Consider the following 18,461-nt stretch of genomic DNA (forward strand, 5'->3'; position numbering starts at 1 on the left):
GATCTCTGTATTTTTTCACTGGATGTTGAAACTTGGACATTGTTCCTCTGAGCTCAAACTCATGTCCTGCTTTGGAATGAATAAAACAGCAAAACAAAGAGTTTGTAACTACGGACCCCAACTCTACTGAAATTTTAAAAACTACCGTTAACAACCAAGTCAACGATTGGAAACCAACAATTTTAAGTGAACTCTACCCACTCTACCAAGAAAAGTTTTCAAATATCCAGCCAGAGAAATACCAGAGGACTTCCAAAAGAAAGTGGTCAATCTGGACGTTTGATTAAATATAAATTTTTTATGTATAGATTTGAGTCTGTATGTACATTTTGATCCTGTATCTCTTTTCTACATGTCCTAACATGTGGAAAGAGATTTTATTTACATCACATCCTTGTAAATTCATAACTCCATATTGTTGAAGGCCACTGCCTCCACGGTGAAACACAACACTGACCTGCCGTCCCCGCTCAGCCTTGGCTGAAAAACTGTAGCAGCCCTGAGAGGCCTGATAAGATGGGATACAGTCCATTTATCTGTCAAGAGGAGGTAAGTGATGCCACCATCATCTCTAATCTAATAAAACATAGATAACCAGGTAGCAGAGCCCAGGGCCAGGACACTTTCAGCAGAGGCATTAAGAGCAGGTGGGAGCTCACACTCTCACTGGGATGTACAAAAACACTCAAGCTTTCACAGAACATTAAGCTGCAACTTTCTGCTGGCAAATTATTGGAATAACAGGAAATCTGGTAACATAGTAATTGATACCTGCAAATGTTGAAATATGTCAGAGATCTAGATGGTTTTAGCTCTAATAAGAGCTGTAGCTGCAGTGGGAATATTTGAAAAAGGTCTTTAACTTCATCTGCTCATCAAATACAAGCCAAGAAATAATGAGTCTCACTTGTCAAAGCAAGTGCAATAGCATAGCTCTAGTTTTAAAGAAAGAGCATCTGAAATGTGCCTGACTGACAGAAAATTGGCTCATATGAGTAGATAATGATCTGCATGTAGCAGCACAGTCACTTACAGAAGAAATAACTGAGGAAGGAAGCGGTGACTTCTATAAATTAAAATCTGGAGTTCTGCACAGCCGCTTTGATGCCGACGGGGATCCTGAGAGCGATTTCAGCGCCGCTTATTAAACTGATGTTTAATTTAAAACTGCTGCTGTTTGATTACTGGATAGAAAAACCCACAGCCAAACTGAAATACTGAAAATTCTTAGTGGTTTGGTGATAATTCAGTAGTTAGCAAAGATCCGTAAAAGAAAAAAAATTTACCTGTCACAAATAATGAGATATGTATTTTCTTAACAGTTAATAAAGTGTAAATATTTCCCTTAGATTAATAAAGTAAGATTTTGTTAAAAGAAACCTATGAGCTCTGCAGCTAATATATATATATATATATATATATATATATATATATATATATATATATATACATATATTTTATTAGAAATATAATTTAAAGGCAAACAGGGCACAGAACTTTGCCGTTTATTTGACTGAATTTGCATTTTGATACCTTCCATGGTTTTTACTAATTCTGCCATATTATGAATATTAGCCCTCAGTGATCATAGTGTCTTTGTCTCACTGCACTGGAAAGGTTTATTTTCAGTTTTTCTGCCATCTTGGATACATTTTCCTCATAAACATCTTCCTCATAAACTTCACTTCAAAGTGGGGTCCCCCAGGGGTCTACTCTTGATCCAGTCCTTATCCTAATCTTTGGGTTCCATCTTTAAAAAAACTGGCATCTCATTTCATTCTTATGCAGATGTCTTACAAATTTATGTGCCATTTAATCATAAACCCATGACTCCTGCAGGGGTTTAATTAGATTGTTTGGAGGATGGTAACACTTAAACTTTCCTAATTTAATAGAACAGAAAACAGAAGTCATTGTGTTTGGTCCCTGTGAACGCTATGGTTCTGGTTCTTTGGAGATTTATAAAAAACCTTTACAAAAAACTTGAGAGTTTTGACACTTTCTAACTGTAATCAAATTTCACCCATCCTTCCACCAGCTGGCAGGCAGTTTTATTTATTTTGCAAATAAAACAAATAAAAGGTTTAGTATCTTCTTAACTGACACATTCCCTATAACATAGAGGTCTGCAGACCCTACATTCGGACATCCGCTTATTTGTGCTGCCCAAGAGCTACCCAGCAAATATAGGAATCACCATAGCAACCAGTAAGCCAACAGTTTTTTTACATTACTTATCAGGTTCTTCTTTTATTTTATCAATCATGAAGGGAGTGACTGGGCTAACAGCTGGAAAGTTTTATGGATTAGCTATACTGTATGGCAGCCAAGATTTCCTCTGGAAGTTTTTAGATAAAATACAGATGAAGCATCAAGAATGAGCAAGATGGTAAGATGGTATTATGATTTACTTTTCATAATAAAAGCATCAGCCTGAGCAGATAACCTTCTCTTAAATAACATCCTCCCATCAGCTGAAGCCAGTGTGTTTCCCCGTCAGAACTCCTGCTTCCTTTTCCAGCCGGCCGCCTCCGTCTGACTGATCGCGCTGCATCACTCCAACCCTCTGCACCTGCCAACAGCCTCCTAAGCAGAGCGAGACGAATGAGATCGGGTGGAAGACCCTGACGTTGACGTAAGAAGGGCAACAGCCGGAAACAAAAGCGCTGCAGGTTAAAAAAAGGCCTGGTTGCTGTTGGATGGGGGTTTGAACTGCTGCTGGCAACGAGCCACCGCAGCATGTTTCCCTGCAAGAACAACTCCTGGCATCAGGAAGCTGCGATAGTCACATTCCACTGTCAGGCTGGTTCTCAGCACAGCGGGGAGTCACCACAGCGATTACTGCCGCCGTTTATTACCGTGGAAGTGTGCTACTGGGGTACTGCCGGGTAATAATTTCATGAACAGCTTCAGTAAGCAAAGACAATACATTTCTTTGTGGCGTCTGTATATTAACAAGGTGAGACTTGTTTTACAGACATAATAACGATCCAGTTATGAGGAGACGTCTGCAGACTGGGAACTGTCAGATTCCTCAGAGAGGAAGTTTGTGAAGGAAGGTTAGTTTATTTAGCATCCTGCTGACAACAAGGTAAGGCAGTTAGTTTTATCATTAAATTACAAACTTTCTGTACCACTAGCCCCTCTGGCAGGCAAACATACCCACAGGTTGATGCTGCCACCACCGTGCTACATTCAGTGGTCAGTACACAGTGCAGAGTTCAATCTTTGTGATGATTTACTTGCTTCGTTTTTTTAGCAGAACTGGTAGAGTTCATTTAAATTGATGGGTTTCCTGCAGACATTGACCATTGACCTTTTATTTTCTTTTACTGAGAGACAATGTTCAACATGTCATTAACTTTCTGAAAGGAGAGAGGCATAGTACCAGGTTGTAATAAAAAAATGCTTTTTCCACCTGCAGAACTGGACAGTTTGATGGTAATCAATTATAATTTAACAGATTATAAATAGGTTAATTAATTACATAATGTTCAATAAATGATGATGAACGCCTCGGGATTCCCACGGAAGAGGGATGGACGGACGGACGGACGGACGGACGGACGGACGGACGGATGGATGGATGACTAAAACCAATCAAACACTTAGTAAAACTATTGTTTTATCTCCAGCAGTAAAAAGTTCAAATCTGCTCAGTTAATCACCATTTCTTTCCAAATGTGCAAATATGTTAGAATTAGTACATGTTATAATCTTACTAAAACTATTACAATGAGTTGGAGCAACTAAAGCGAAGGTGGTTTTCAAAAAAGAAGTTCTACATTTTGGGATGCAGCTTTGGTCATTTCATCTGATCTAAAAGTAACAAAACGTATTAAAGGAGGAGCATCAAAATTATGAACGATGCAATGATTAAGATTTCTTGTGAATTTTTAAGATTATATATTGATTCATGAGGCTTTGAAACTGTTGCATTTTAAGGACTTTTGACATAATTGTTATGGTTAAAGTCGGATACAAATAGGTAAATTCATCTCTATTGAAAACTGCTGTAATACCATAAACCACATATTCTGGATAATGCTGGGGTCAGGCCGTTTGGAAGGCTATTCCAGATGCTTGGTGTATGCCTGCAAAACTTTTATTTTAAAAATGGTCCTTAGATAATCCTCCCACTCTGAAAAAAGTTCAGACCAAATAAATCAGTGGAAGCCCAGTAATAAATGTGAAGCTGATGCCCATAAACGGGTTTAATTCCCGTCAGATGCTCAGATGAAGCGCTAGAGACGTCTAGAAGATCTGGACTCGCAGCAAAGATCCAAACTCCAGAAGCAGATGGGCATGTGATGGCAACCGCAGTGGAAAACAGAACCGCCAGCCATTATGCTCGGGCTGGCCCGGCCCGAAATATCGAGCTCTCCCCTGCTGCCCTGCCAGACCCAGAAATAAACTCAGCCCACTTCACACGGGCCGTAAATTCTGTCTGGGCGCTGCCGCTCACGATTCATCCTGCACTAAATATCGATAACTGAGTTTTATTTTTTATTGCGTGTTGCATATTAAGCAGGATGATCTGATGCAGATCTGAAGAGAGGCCAAGTCGTGAGCACCAAGTGCAGATAAAATGCACAGAACTCAACCCAGAAATGACTCACAAATGTTCATCCGTCTGGCAGAAATATCCATATGACAAAACGCAACAGAGAATTCAAAGCTGTTTTTCCTTCCAGCGACGTTTAAACTGCACAGATTCTGAGTCAAAAAGTTAGAGATGTGTTTTATTAATATCTTTTTTTGTGTGGTGAAATGTTGGTCTTTAAAGCTTATCAAACTCTATCAAACCATTAAAAGAAACCCTTGATGACAGACAGTGAAGATTTCAAGTTAAATTTCTCTTTAAAGACGTTAAAATAAGCGACTTATAAACAGGAAAAACACAAATGAAGAAAACAGAATCCAAAGAAATGCTCCAGGGTCTGGTGTGTCCCAGATAGGAAACCAAAAAAAATAAAAAATTGAAACTTTGTGCATCTGCTATTCCCACTGAGGAAGTGGGACTTGAAAACAAAAGTCCCTTTCATGATCAGACACAAAGAGAGAAACATGAATTCTTATGACAGAACAAATTGGACCTCTGATTGTTTCATTACGCTCCTCTAAAATAGCCATTAAAATTCATCTCACATGTAAAGCTTGGCTTGTTTCCTGATGCTACAGCAGTTCCGGACATCAGATCCAGAAATACCTGAGTTAGACTCTGAAAAGGCTTAAAAACTTACAGTTTCAGGGGAGAGCCAGCATCCAGCCTCGCAGATGTCCAGAGAAGAAGGCAAAGAGCTTTGGTGGGGCCCAGAATGTGGGCCCAGCCACTAAATGCAGCCAACCCCGCCTAAACTGCTATATTTGAAGTAACCTATAAAAACAGACCCAAAGCTTGCTTCCAGACGCCGTCAGCGCAAATGATCTAACTACAAAAGTCAGATTGGAAAAGATTTTCTTTGGATCAAGTCATGTCTTTCCACACTGAACCATTACTGAGCTAAATATACTCTACTGTGTAATAGACTCATTTGTTGTTTCAGCTTTGCTAAAGAGTTTAGCAAGGCAATAAAATACAATAATGTTTCACAGATTGGTTTGAGCTTTGAGGTACTTTCCCAGAAACTCTTATGAAGTAAAACTGAACAGGAAACATGTTTGAAACCAACATGGCTGTTCAGAACTGAACCACCTGGTTTTAAGACTTGTTCTCCTTGTGCAGGCAGGAGTTTTCTCTGGTTACTCCGGTTTACTCTCACAGTCCAATAAGACCAAAGTCTGACCACCAAGCAAATGCAAAGCTGATTTCTCAGCACAAATAAGCCAAAAAAAGCAGATTATGAACCATAATTTGCATATTGTATCTTTTTCTTTAGATACCTTGCAGAGGTTGCAGGGCTGTTGTCTGTCAGTTTTAGTTACAACATGTAATTTCTCTTTGAACTAAATTGATTTTCACTAATGGGGTCAAAATAAACTTAATAAATTAAACTGGGTTTGCTACATGTGAAGTTGGATAACATGTTCTGCTTTTTCTGCTTCATAATCACATGAATTCAGCAGCAAGCAGCTTTCTCAACCTGCTTTTCTTTGTTTTCTTGTCTTTTTCAAAATACAGAATAAAGTGTTAAAAATGTTCCCTTATTATCTTGTCATGAAAACCAAGCTGGAGCCAGCAGGTCAGGCCACACATGATGCCCACACACGCTTCATCTCTCATCTTCACCACTTCAGGGTGACGTAATCAACTCTAAGAGGAGCCTGAAGTCATGATAAAATGCTCCAACATGTGTTTTAAACCAGCAGAGGCACGAGTTACAGTGTAAAACCTCAGCAAGACACAAATAAAATCCTTCAACAAATCCCAACAGTTAGGGCTGAAGAAAGGCTCCCTTTTCACCCAGATTTCACTCTGCGTCTGATACAGACCAATAAATATTTGAGTGTGCAACAGCTCTCTGAAGAGATGTTTTATGGAGCCAAATAACAACAGCCTCCTGCAGCGTGAGCCTTTGTTGCAGCGCAGGAGCCGGTGGAAATGAAATGTTGTGGGACTGGGACTTGTAGGAAAAACAGAAGCTTATAGTAAACATAACCGTGTCCAATCTCACTTTTTCTCTTATCATCCCCTCCCCCTGAACACACACACACAAACCTGGAAAAGTGTGAGTGTGTGACACATGTTTGCAACTCTGCTGCCCAGTTTTCCCTACGGTCCGACGACCCCAGATCCTGAATCTTATCCTTCCAGCCCCTCCTCTCTCTCTCTCTCGCTCTCTCTTCCAGCAGCATAAGCATTTCCAGCTGGTTTCACAAACATTACAAATGGGAATCAGTGGTTGCCACGGATTGTGTCCTTCTCTCGGTTCCCCTGCCTCCCTCTCCTTTCTTCTCACAGTAACAAGCCACGTCTCCAGAGACAGGGTAGCAAAGGAAACTAGGTCAGAGTCTGATCTGCAGGGACTTACAAGCCCAAACCACACTCTGAGAAGATACTCTAATGGTTTAGTATCTAAACCATTTGGGTTTGTACTAAACGTCCTGACTGCTGTACAAGAATCATAATCATGTAAGACATAAACACTGAAAGCAACAGCATAATGTCAAGAAAATCCGAGCTCATCCCACTTCCCCATGCTGGAGATTTTAGTTTAACAGTAATAATAAATAAAGTTATCTTTAAAATGAATCACTCAAGTGATATCAAGGCCCAACAGTAGACTTAAGTGTCAATAAAATAAATCTAGTTGTGTGTGTTGTTTTTGTCTCATGCAAACTTTGCTTTAATTCTACTTTTTTCTATCTAATCATAAGAAATCGTAGTCAGTCAGAGAGAGTCATTAAACAGGAAAAGCAGGTTTCCTGGAAAAAGAGGAAGTTTCCAGCCTGCAGATTTATAAAAATAGCTGAGACTATTTTAAAGCATGAAAGTTTTAAAAAATTAAATCTAAACATTTTGAGTAATTTGATAAGATTCAAAGTAAAATACTTATATTAATATTGGTTTACTTGTAATAATACTTACATGCTTGCGCAACAACAATAATTACAATTAGGATTTGATTAATTTGAACTGGATTGGATTCTATATGTTTGTTAAAAATTGCATATTTTTGTCTATAATTGGACCTTCAATAAATAAAGGGAACTGAAACCCAAACAGAACCTCACAAAACATCTGGACATATACTGAGATTAAAACACACAGGTGGGAACTTGCTTATTGAGTCACTATTGGCAGTATTCATTCCTCCTGCATGAATACGTAGCGACAGCAGACCACCGTTTTGTTGAGTCAGTGACTTTAGAACAATCCTCATGCATATGGCGACAGTGGAGAGGAAAACTACGTTCTAACAGGAAAAAACCCACCAGCAGAACCAGAACCTGGCTCAGTGTGAAGCCAGAGACAGAGCAGATACACAAAACAAGCAGAAGCACTGAAGTATCTTCTATGTTAAAGAAAAGTTCAGAGTTAATGGCAGCAGTAGCTTCTTTAGTGACTTCATCTAGAAACAGTGAAACGTATCAGCTCTGAGCGAGTTTTCACATTTATAGGATGAAGGAAAACACATCCAGTTAGTGCAACAAAAAGCTCTTTTTTTACTCAAGGTTACCAAGACAATTTCATAACAGCCGATGCCTACGAGTTTGTAAATAACTAAAGCTTAGGTACTTTTATCTTTTCTTTTTAAATCATAAGAATTTCCATTAAAATCTATGTCTATGTAAAATTGAACAAATTATTGTTGTTTCTAACAAGGCAAATCTAAAACAGAACTTGCTTTATGTTGCGCACTAGTTTCTGCCTCCATCCCAACAGACTGTAGAGAAATAAAGAATTATTTAGGACAATGTCGTCGTTTCTCTGGGAAAAAACACAATGGCAACAGCTTTCAGATGTTCCTGTGCTTGAAAAGCGGGTGCTCAGGACATTACGCTCTTATCAGGGACAAGCAGACGTGTATTCTCTTATAATTACTTCACCGCATTTACTTTGCACAAATGTGTACAGTACAGTAATAAGACAAAAGAAATGCATAAACATGCAGCTGTCCGCTAGCTATATGAGAACTGACAGAGACGAAGAAAATGTTTATTATGTCCCATCGCTCTGAGAAGGAGCGGAGCAGCAAGCAGAAGTTAGAGAACAGGAAAAGAGCCTTTCTAGTTTTATTTAAACGATTTATTTGATACATGCATCATTTCATCTGTTCATTCATCCATTCATCTGTTCATTCATCCATTCATTTGTCCACCCATCTATGCCATCCATCCAGTCACATTCTGTTTGTGTATAATTTTTTCTGTGTGTTTTTTCCAGCTTCATTTGCCGCCTCTCTGATCATATTTTGCAGGATTACAGCAACATCACTTCATAAAGAAAGGAAAGGAAAAGAATCCAGGTGCTAAAGTGACCTGACCACAAACCAGACCTGATACTCACTAAAATCATTTGAAGCATTTCAAACTGGAAAAATACAACAAACAACATTCTGAACTGATAAGCTGGAAAAAAGTCAAACTTTTCATTTTCATTCAGCAAACAAACCGAAGAATCTGAATAATTTCACTCAACTCAGTCTGTCCTTTCTTTAAAAACGCTGCCAACACATCATCATCATCAGCTTTCAACTGAAAAATAAAACTGGGATATGTTGTATAATATGTTTCCTTCTGTATAAGAGGGAACAAGCTGAACTCCAGCATGCAGAGCAGAACAAGATGCTAATTGTGTCCACATATCATTACGCCTGAGGCTCTGCAGTGCTGTAATTGAGTATTAGGGAGATTGTGTTCCTTTCATTGTGGTCATTTATTATGACTTGTTTATGAGGCTGAAACAGGATCTGAACTGGAGCCTTGAATCACAGAGCCTCAACACACACTTCAACAAGCCTGCTATTGATGAGTGGACGGGGGGTGAGGGGTCCGGTGGGGGTGGCTGGTTCAGGAAGGCAATAACAATCACTGGAGCCCAGCATCAGGTCTCAGAAGGTGAAAGTGACCTACATTCTCACAGAATGACAGAAACTGTGGAGGGGAGATGGAGAAATAGTCATAAAACACTTAAAATTTTCCAGAACAGAACCTCTTAAAAGGCTCAGATAATAATAATAAGAAAAATATGAAACTTTAATAAACAAAGAGCAACTAACAACCAAATCAACTTTTTTTGCTGATAAACTGTATTAATAGGATATTCAGGATTTTATCTTTATGTTTTTATGTGATTTTGACATTTCATGTAAATTTTTCTGTTGTTCAGTATTATTTTGCCTAAACCCGTCTCACTGCTGGCCTCCTTAGGTGGAACGGTTCTTAGGCAGCTGGATTTCACTATTAGTTGCAGTGATACAGCTTCATCAACGCCATTGGTTGGTTTTTCATTAGAGAGGTCTGGAAAGTGCAACACTTAGCAACAGCCACAGCCTCACACTTGGCCACGCCCCTCCGTGTATCTTGGCTCCGCCCACTTTACTGGAATATTTCAACATTTGTCTAGTTACACTTTGAGCAATCCTGTGATTCTTATTATGCCTTAATTTTAAAGTAGGCAGTACATACCAAGTATATCCTGGTTTTCATAATTATTTCATTGTTTAGTTTCTGTAAATACATTTAGTAAAAAGCTGAAGTTTTTTCCCACTTCACCATGATTTGACACTCTGATGATGTTATTTTGTGCGTGTACCTGTGGGCAGCCAGTTTCTCCAAAATATTTGTTTGTCTTGTCCAGCTGATGCTCTTTCACCACAACTGATAAAAAGCTTCGGACTTCAAGTTTGACCACTGAATGATCGACTTGCAGCTCGCCATCTCAGTAATTGTACGGTGACAGATGGGTTGAGATGTTGTTGAACCAGTGGACCAATCAACAAATGCAGTTTGCTGCCAATCAAATCGATTGAGCGCAATGCCTGGCTTGTACCAAAAAACGGGAAGGAACTGCAAATGAAGACGAATCCTGAACTGGCTGGGGAAGAACCGGTTAAAGTAACAACGCCTTAAACCGGCGTGATCAAGTGATGAAGAATTTCAGGTGTTAATCGCTCCCATTCTTTCTGCAGAAATGTATCAGGGTGTGTAAAAGTAAGCGCCCGATTTTTCTGGTTTCTAAATTGTCCAACATTTTCTATCAGGGACCGATCAGGAAGCAGGAAGGCCAGACCTTCAACTCTGGATGATGAGCTTTAATCAGTTCCAGATGCTTTGTGGAGAGGAAATCCAAACCGCAATATGAGGCCCAGATCTGTCTTGTTTTCTCTCATCAGCTTTTTTCCATATTGCAAAAAAAGTTGCTACTGATGAGTTTTTCCCAGATTGCATAGTTCAGATCGTTTTTCCCCAGCAGTGTTTCCTCACTGAGCTGGGAAGAGTTTCAGGTTTTGTTTTATCCCTTTCCTCCTGCAAACATGCCTTAAGGTGTCCAACAGCATGGAGGTGTCACTTCACTTTTAGTTTTTAAATTCTCCACATTCTTCACTGGAGGCAGTTCAGGACTGCAGTAGTAGTCCTCCTCTCCTCTTCCTCAGCTGTGGCTTTGGAAAATGGTTTTTCCATTGACTTGCTGGAAAATGCATGGATCTCCCTGGAGATGGTGTGGTCTTGAAGGCAGATCATGTTGCTCTAAAATCTCTGCTGGACTTTTCTGCATTATTGCTGCTATCAAATAAGTGGAAATGATGATGCAACCCGTTCAAACACAGAGCCTGGCTGCAGTTTCTTCCAACAAAGATCTGGATCCATCTCACAGAAATTCACGTCTTCACTGTATTGCACAGCTTTATAAAGGTTTTTAAAAGTAATCCTTATCTATGAGGTTCTAGTAGCTGCAGATAAATGAATGACGGTTGATCAAGATATTTCTCTGAAAAGTCAGAAATCACGACTCTCCGAATTTGGTTTGTTCCTATTTCAGATTCCTTGAATCATTTAATTTTTTCTGCACTGCAGCAGAACGTTGCACTTTGAAGAACATTTTGTTTTTGTCTGGTTTGTGTTACAGGCCTCGTTATACGCTTTGCTTCGTCTGGAGGATCTGGTCACTCAACTATTGCTTTCTTTAGGCGTGGACTTTGAAATGATTGGCTCTGATTTGAACCAATCGCTAATGTTTGGCCGTGACATGTCTAATGCACCAGCTCGATCGTAAAGGAAGCTGCGCTACAAAGCTAACTGTAAATTGTGTAAGGAACCATTTCCCGATGCAAAAAACTAAATTGCTCCATATTTAAAACCATGACCAACACAAACTGAACACCTTTGTTTACTTCCTTCGCTGCAATTGCCAAACTACAACCAGGAGCCAGACTACAATTCTGAAACAGCCAGGAAGTTAGAATCATCATTCACCACAACTTCTTTTGTTCTCTGACTGGTTTGGCTGAAGTTCATCCTGTGAAATGTATCTCAATGGGAGAAATCCCAGAAAGAGCATTGAAGGGACATTATGGCCAGGCTAGTCTAAAAAATATTCAAGAACAGATGAGAAACAAAGTCTCTCATCTATTAGTCACAAAATCTATTTATATAAATCTATTTATATCAAGAGGAATTCAAAATATCTAAAAATCCGTGGGCTTCACTTGTTTCTATTAACATTAGTGTTCAATATTCATCAACTAAATACTGGGCAAAATTTGCATCTATTAGGACCAAAACCACTGCTGAAAGAAATATAAGGGCATGTCTTTTATTTTTGCAAAAAGAAAGAAAAAACATCCTGATGATTCCCTGAGATCTTTAAGAAGATATTTGAAAGACCAACAAAACCTTTTGGAAGATGTTCTAAAATGAACACAGCATCATACTGATAGTCAAGCACGGTAGAGGAAGTATGGTGATCTTTGAATCCACTGGATTTTTTTCTCCGGTCACTCATGCACCTTCTGTCATCGCATTAAAACCCTGTAGGACTGGAAGACCGTACATCTTTCACCCCCAGGACACCTTGATATTGGTAACTGGTAACCCATGCATGAAAAAAGTGATGCTGTGGGCTCCTGAGAATACACAGGAATCACCATAGCAACCATTCAGACAACGTAACTGAGCAGGTTCTGGTGTATCCAGGCTACAACCTGCTTTGTGCTAATTGGACACCAGTGAAGGAACTTTCAACATGGCTTCCCAACAGCGGAAAGTGGGAGGATTTTTGGACACTAGGTGGCACCCTTCAGATTTCTTCTAAAATGTTCTAGTTTAGTTAGATGTTTCGAGATATTTAGCTTTAAGTCGTTTCAAAAACACAAACAATTCAGACCTGATAAGTGAGTAAACAAGCAGAGAGCCTGCAGCCCTTCAGCAGTCTCAGTGGTGATGGAGATAATGAGCTGCAGCCATGACAGGACTCAGGTAGGTGTTCACCTGTCAGCTGGAGCAGCAGAGAGCTTCATCTGCTCAGAGTCTGGCTGCTTTCTTATTTATGAGCAGGTGTGGAGCCGCAGCACATCCTGGCCTGCAGCCTCATCCCCCCTCAGCTGCGGACTAAATGGTGCGTTTAGGTGCCACGCTGCGCCAGCGGACAGGCCAGAGACCAATCCCGACGCCTCATATCCAACTGGACCAGAATGTTAATATTAGTGGGAGATGAGAAGAACTCACGTAGTGCTTGGACGGATTCCGCCTCTTCTCCACGTCCACAACTTTCACGTCCAGCACCGTCCGGAACTGCATCTTGATCCTGCACAGGCTTTGCATTAAAACGCTCCGGATGGATCTGCTTCCTCCTTAGAATAAAAATAAATAAATCACAACATTCCTCGGTCCAACCCGGCAGCTTCCCGACGCAACGACAGGAAATCTGATTGAAACTTATCAATAGTCCAATATTTCAGGTCTCTCAGACAGTCTGGGCGGCTGGTGGGCGCGCAGAGGGAAAGCTGTCACCTTAAAAACAGGAAAAACAGAGAGGAGAGCTCCTTTGTGTCTGCAGCGTCGCTCAGAAAAAACCCTCCGTCTGCAGACCTGGATCCTCAGCGGCGGACCCGGCTCCCAGCAGCGGGGAGGACGGCTCGATCTCGGGAAGAAAAACCCTCTCAGAGAGACACTGATTGTGACCGGGCTGCTGCGTAATCCTGACTCATTCATTCGTCTTCCTTTTGGGCCCCAGAAGTTCTCCTGTCAGCGTCAGAGAGCCCGAAACAGCTTGATCCAAACATCCGGACCGACCCGCAGCGACGCGACGCGCCCGGGAGCCAGCTGCATGTTACCGGCTGTTACCGCTGGAAGCCGCGCTGTCTGACCACCGAGCTCTCAGTCAGCTGCAGCTTTCTGGCCGGAGACACGAACCACTGGAACTGAATACAGATGTTTCACAGGCGACCAATCAGAGGCGGCCGCTCTGCGTGGAGGCGACAGCTGACGACCCAACACTGACCCCCAGCGGAGGAAAAATGCAACACACTTATCCAGGTTTAGGTCGAAAGTCCATTAATATCGTGGCAATGTATTTTATTTGTATGGAAAAATTTGGAAACAAAATATATTTAAGATAAACATAAAATGTACAGTTTATAAAAACAAAAGTCCTCCGATTTTTTTATTTTGAAATTATTGATCTACATGGCAAATTCTACATTCATAAGTGTAAATACCTGAATACTTACACCTTCCCAAAATAATGGCATAAGTCATTCTTGATAAAAAATTATTTTGGCAAAAAAAACGTCGCAATAATCTTCAGTCAGAGGCCCCTTTACATTCAATGAAAACCTGGCTGCTACTGGAGATCCTCCCTGCCCACAGCAACACTCTGCAGACACTCAGATAATAACACCTAACGGGATAAATGAGGTTATTTTTTAATAACTGAATATTTACAAACCTCAACAAAGAGAAGCAGAGTTATAAAAAAAATCCAAAATTCCTCCACAACGATGTGAGGAGGTGTTAATGTCAGACAGTAAATGACTACTGGGAGAGACGGCTGCTGCTGCAGGTGGTTCATCAAGCTGCCGGCGCATCGGGTTGATGTAGCGACAATAAGCTTCTATGTTCATGTCGTTTCCCTGTGACAGCTTAAAAAGGAGGGAACAGATGGACGAGAGGAGGAAGAGGAGGAAGAGGATGGGTACCTCTGAGATAGATTTGTGTTTCTTGCCAGCTTTTTTTTATTTTCCAAAAGGGACGTGAGGATTAAATAATCATTCTAAAGAAAGGCTGCTCATACTGCTGGTAGTTCCAAAGAAATGGGGCTCAACAGAAACCCAGGAGAGTTTTTCAGCCTCAGAACAAGCTGATCCTGCCATCTGTTTATCCTTTATTTATCTTTAAACCATCTAAACCAGTCGTGATAAACTGAGGAGTGCTGATGACACGTTGAGTTTGAGTTCCAGGCCGCGGCGGTCAGAAGGCGATGTAGTGGCTGTCACTGGTGCTGACGATGTCGCTGTCACACTCCAGCGTCTGTAGGACGAGCTCCAGGGCCGCCTTGCTCACATTGAGGCTGTAGCGCTGCCTGACCGCCGACAGGATGTGCAAGATGTGGCAACCCTTCTCCGCGTCTGTGTGCAGAGACAGGACGGTCGATATACACCAACACACACACACACACCCAGAACCAACAAAGCATCCAGTAAAACCAGCAAATAGAAGGATTTAATCAAGAACAGGTTGAAGTCTACTCACACTTTTCTCTCTTTGAATCCTCCCTGATGATATCTTTGACCGCTATGAGCAGATCTTTGTCTTGTATGGTCACCTGGTGAGGAGAAAACTCTTCAAACATCCAGGAAACAGTAACCCTACTGAAGGACCGGTTCCACTGCGTTCTTACATGATACACTTCATCCTGGGACTTGACCTTGCGGTACACGGTGCCTTCGTCCTGCAGGACCTGCAGAACCTCCTTCAGGAGCTGGTTGAGCTGCTGGCAGCCAGACGGACCAGCAACAGCCTCCTGCACACAGATACTGAGCCATGATGCTTATGCTTTATATGCAGATTAAGAATATCTGTGGAGGACATAAAAGGCTGAATATAACAATAACTTTAAGAGGAACTGATTCTGCAGAACATCAGATTATTGATGAAAGTTTTAGACAGAAAAATGAAATTAGCAAAAATATTAAAGAAACTTTAGTTTTTGATATTATAATTATTTAATGAGACATATACAGAAGAGGATTATGGCTGCTGAAAAAGAAAAAGTTCTGACTTTTTTTCTCAGATTTCTGACTTTAGTCTCTCTATTCTAATGTTTCTCAGAACTTTGACGTTAATCTTGGAATTCTGACCTTTTGTTCAACTTTGACCTCAGAATTTTGACTTTAATCTCAGGATTGTATTTTTTTTCTCAGATTCTAATTTTAGTCCCAGAATTTTGACTTTAATCTCAAAACTTTGACTTTAATTTCAAGATTCTGACTTTTTACTCAGATTTCTGATTTTAATCCCTCACGTAAAAAAATCACTTAAATCTGGCATGTACCTCCAGAAGGATAGTTCCTCTCACATCTCTGTCATTGAAGCAGTTTGCTCCCAGATGCCCATCTACCCTAAAGTCAGAAATCTTTTTTATTAATAGCCTTAATCCTCTTTGGTAAATACCAATACTTATATTTACACATTTTTATTGTTATTCTGTCTATGGAGTAAACGGTGCTTGAAATGGAAACTATTCCCTTTCCAGTCTTCCTCACCTGAGTTTGGAGCCGGCTGGAGATCAGAGGCTGCAGCAGATCCTGGACGTCGTACGGTCTGAACTTAGCCACCAACCTCTGCTTCAGGAAGTCCTTAATGACGTTTGTTGCTTTGCTAAGAGAAGTTTCTGCTGAGTCTCTGCAAGCAATAAAACGTTTTCATGTTTACAGGAGCACAAACTAAAGGAAGAATATCAGTTTTTGTGAATGATTTGCTGATGGCCACCCACTGCCCCTCCCACAGAATCATGTTCAGAGGTTTTGTAATCTAGATGTCTTCAGGGTTCTGAGGTTCTAATCTGCTCTCACAGATAGATCTTTGTACCCTGCTGCGTCGAGCTGGAAGCGCTTGTCGTAAAACAGCTTGTAGAGCTGAGGGACCTCCATCATCCAGGCTATCTGGACCGCCATCACTGCGTCGTCCACCTTATCTGCCAAAACGTACAGACACAAGCATGCTCTAGCACTGCAGCCACTCCTCAAGCAAAATCAAATGTCATTTGTTTATATCAGAAACCTTCACAGCTCTTCTAAAAAAAACTCAGATTAAACCAACACAGAGATCATTTTTACAAAAGGTGGCTTCCAATCAGAAGGAACTAGACACCATATTCCAGCCCCGTCTGAAAATCAGCAGAACTTGTTTTTTGTAGTGTCCCATAAAGACCCAGGCTAATTATTGTCTCCAAAACAAATTGATCTTTCTGCAATAAATGGCTTGAAATAAAATGCTTTCACCTGTGTGTGTAAATGACCTGCTGTTAAAAACTGAGAGCGATAGAAGACAATGAGAGGCAGCCATGTTGGATTTTGAGTTGGATGCTAGAGAAGGACTTCAATTCATTTCAAACACAATGTATTTATCTCACATGTAAATTAAATGTTGTTGTAACTCCTATTGTCCGTGTGTTCAAAAAGAGTCGCTGGGACGGTGATGCTGTAGGCAAGAAAGATCTCTGGTAGCAATCAGGAAACAAATGTCTGACTGAAGACTATTACTGTATGAGTCACATGATTTATGGTTCTTTGTTCATTAAACTTATCATTCAATTGTGCATTTAAACATTTAATGAGTGAGTGAGATTATATGAGGTGATTCTTAATTTTAATGAAATAACATGAATATTAAAAAGCATGTTTGGTCTAAAGAGTAGACTCACAGTAGGTGGAAGCCATGATTTCTCTCTGTTGCCTCGACGTCTTCACAGGCCCTCGAACCCGGATCAGCTCTCCGATCTCCAGGTGGCAACGTTTGCGTTGTTTCTGTCGGAGTTTTCTAAGCTCTGCGACCGGATCGAACCCACCTTCGGCGGCATCACTGTGTTTCGTCCCAGCTTACATGATACAAACAAAAACTATTTCTGTAAACTTTAATAAAACTACCTGTTTTTAGGAGGAATTTCTAAATTAAAGTGGCTAAATTACATTGGATAAAAATTCGAGTGTCAATACTTTTGATATTTAAACTCATTGAGACCTACATTTACTGGGATCCTCTTCTTCTTTCAATAGGTTACTTTTCCAGCACAGACAGTTTATAACTCCAGTACCATCATCCACTATGCAAACAATGACAGTATGGCTGCATTAGTAGAGACAATATGCTACAAAATATATGACTGGAAAATATTAAGATGTTTTATCGGTACCTCCATAACAGAAGAAGTCGTCTCTCTCCCTTTTGTAAACCACTGTTCCAAGAACATCCACTTTGTAGATCGGATGCAAATTGTAGAAATAAATGCCTACAGACAGTAAACAGAAACAAAATTCACTCGTTTACAAAAACAATTCAAAGTTATTCAGTCTGAATGCGATCATCAAGAACTTCTTCAAGAACAGGCTCAAAACAAACTGCAGCTGCCCTGAAGGTTGTTGTCACCTGGAACCTGTATGGACTCTGTCATCTGCAGGATGTCCCTGACAAACAGCCGAGCAAAGGCGGAAAAGATCGGGTCCATTCCCCACAGCATGGCCGGGGGCTCATCGGCGGGATCCATCGCTGCTGCCTGCATTTCATCCTGAAAACAACAACAAATGTTTCCTGTTCTTCTGTTGCTGCAAGTTAAATTGGTGTCTCACTAGCAAGCTAGTGCTCATGAAGAGTCACGTGTGTAGTTCCCCACACGTGACTGTGTGTGGGGAACTAACTACGGTACGTGTCCGCCATATTGTGAGTGGCACATTGGAAACCAGGACAAGCTATGATGGAAACGATGCAGTTTCAACTGATTCTGATGGAACATTTTACATTTTAAATGATTTAAACAATAGCTTGTTTTCACCGGCGTCACTACTGGTGCATTTTGGGTA

At 40.6% G+C, this 18,461-nt stretch overlaps 2 protein-coding genes across 7 annotated transcripts in view; both read right to left on the reverse strand.

Annotated features, from left to right (window-relative positions):
- Positions 1–13,780, reverse strand: part of sh3pxd2aa (SH3 and PX domains 2Aa) — a 91,126-nt gene extending 77,346 nt beyond the window's left edge. For 2 of the 6 annotated variants that reach the window (XM_028016318.1, XM_028016316.1), the window contains exon 1: positions 13,111–13,778. In XM_028016318.1, coding sequence (XP_027872119.1) covers positions 13,111–13,206 — 96 coding nt within the window. In that variant the 5' untranslated portion in view covers positions 13,207–13,778. Of the gene's footprint in view, positions 1–5,243; positions 5,357–13,110 lie in introns of those variants that run through there. The other 4 variants (XM_028016313.1, XR_003595355.1, XM_028016317.1 and 1 more) reach the window with 4 other exon arrangements.
- Positions 13,781–14,293: 513 nt separating this feature from the next.
- Positions 14,294–18,269, reverse strand: stn1 (STN1 subunit of CST complex). The gene is made up of 9 exons (XM_028016320.1): positions 18,031–18,269; positions 17,798–17,893; positions 17,630–17,707; positions 17,309–17,482; positions 16,474–16,579; positions 16,149–16,287; positions 15,284–15,406; positions 15,136–15,208; positions 14,294–15,011 (listed from the first exon to the last, which is right to left on the reverse strand). Exons 1-9 carry the CDS (start codon positions 18,161–18,163, stop codon positions 14,854–14,856), a joined length of 1,080 nt encoding a protein of 359 aa, XP_027872121.1. The 5' UTR covers positions 18,164–18,269; the 3' UTR covers positions 14,294–14,853.
- Positions 18,270–18,461: the final 192 nt, after the last annotated feature.

This window comes from Xiphophorus couchianus, chromosome 5, assembly GCF_001444195.1.
Source record: "Xiphophorus couchianus chromosome 5, X_couchianus-1.0, whole genome shotgun sequence".
NCBI lineage: Eukaryota > Metazoa > Chordata > Actinopteri > Cyprinodontiformes > Poeciliidae > Xiphophorus > Xiphophorus couchianus.

Coding starts and splice junctions, on each gene's coding strand:
- stn1 (XM_028016320.1), bottom strand. CDS start 18,163: ATGCAGGCAGCAGCGATGGATCCCGCCGATGAGCCCCCGGCCATGCTG. Junction 16,580..17,308: donor AATCATGGCTTCCACCTACT/GTGAGTCTACTC, acceptor ACGTTTTGGCAG/ATAAGGTGGACGACGCAGTG. Junction 16,288..16,473: donor TTCCAGCTCGACGCAGCAGG/GTACAAAGATCT, acceptor TATTGCTTGCAG/AGACTCAGCAGAAACTTCTC.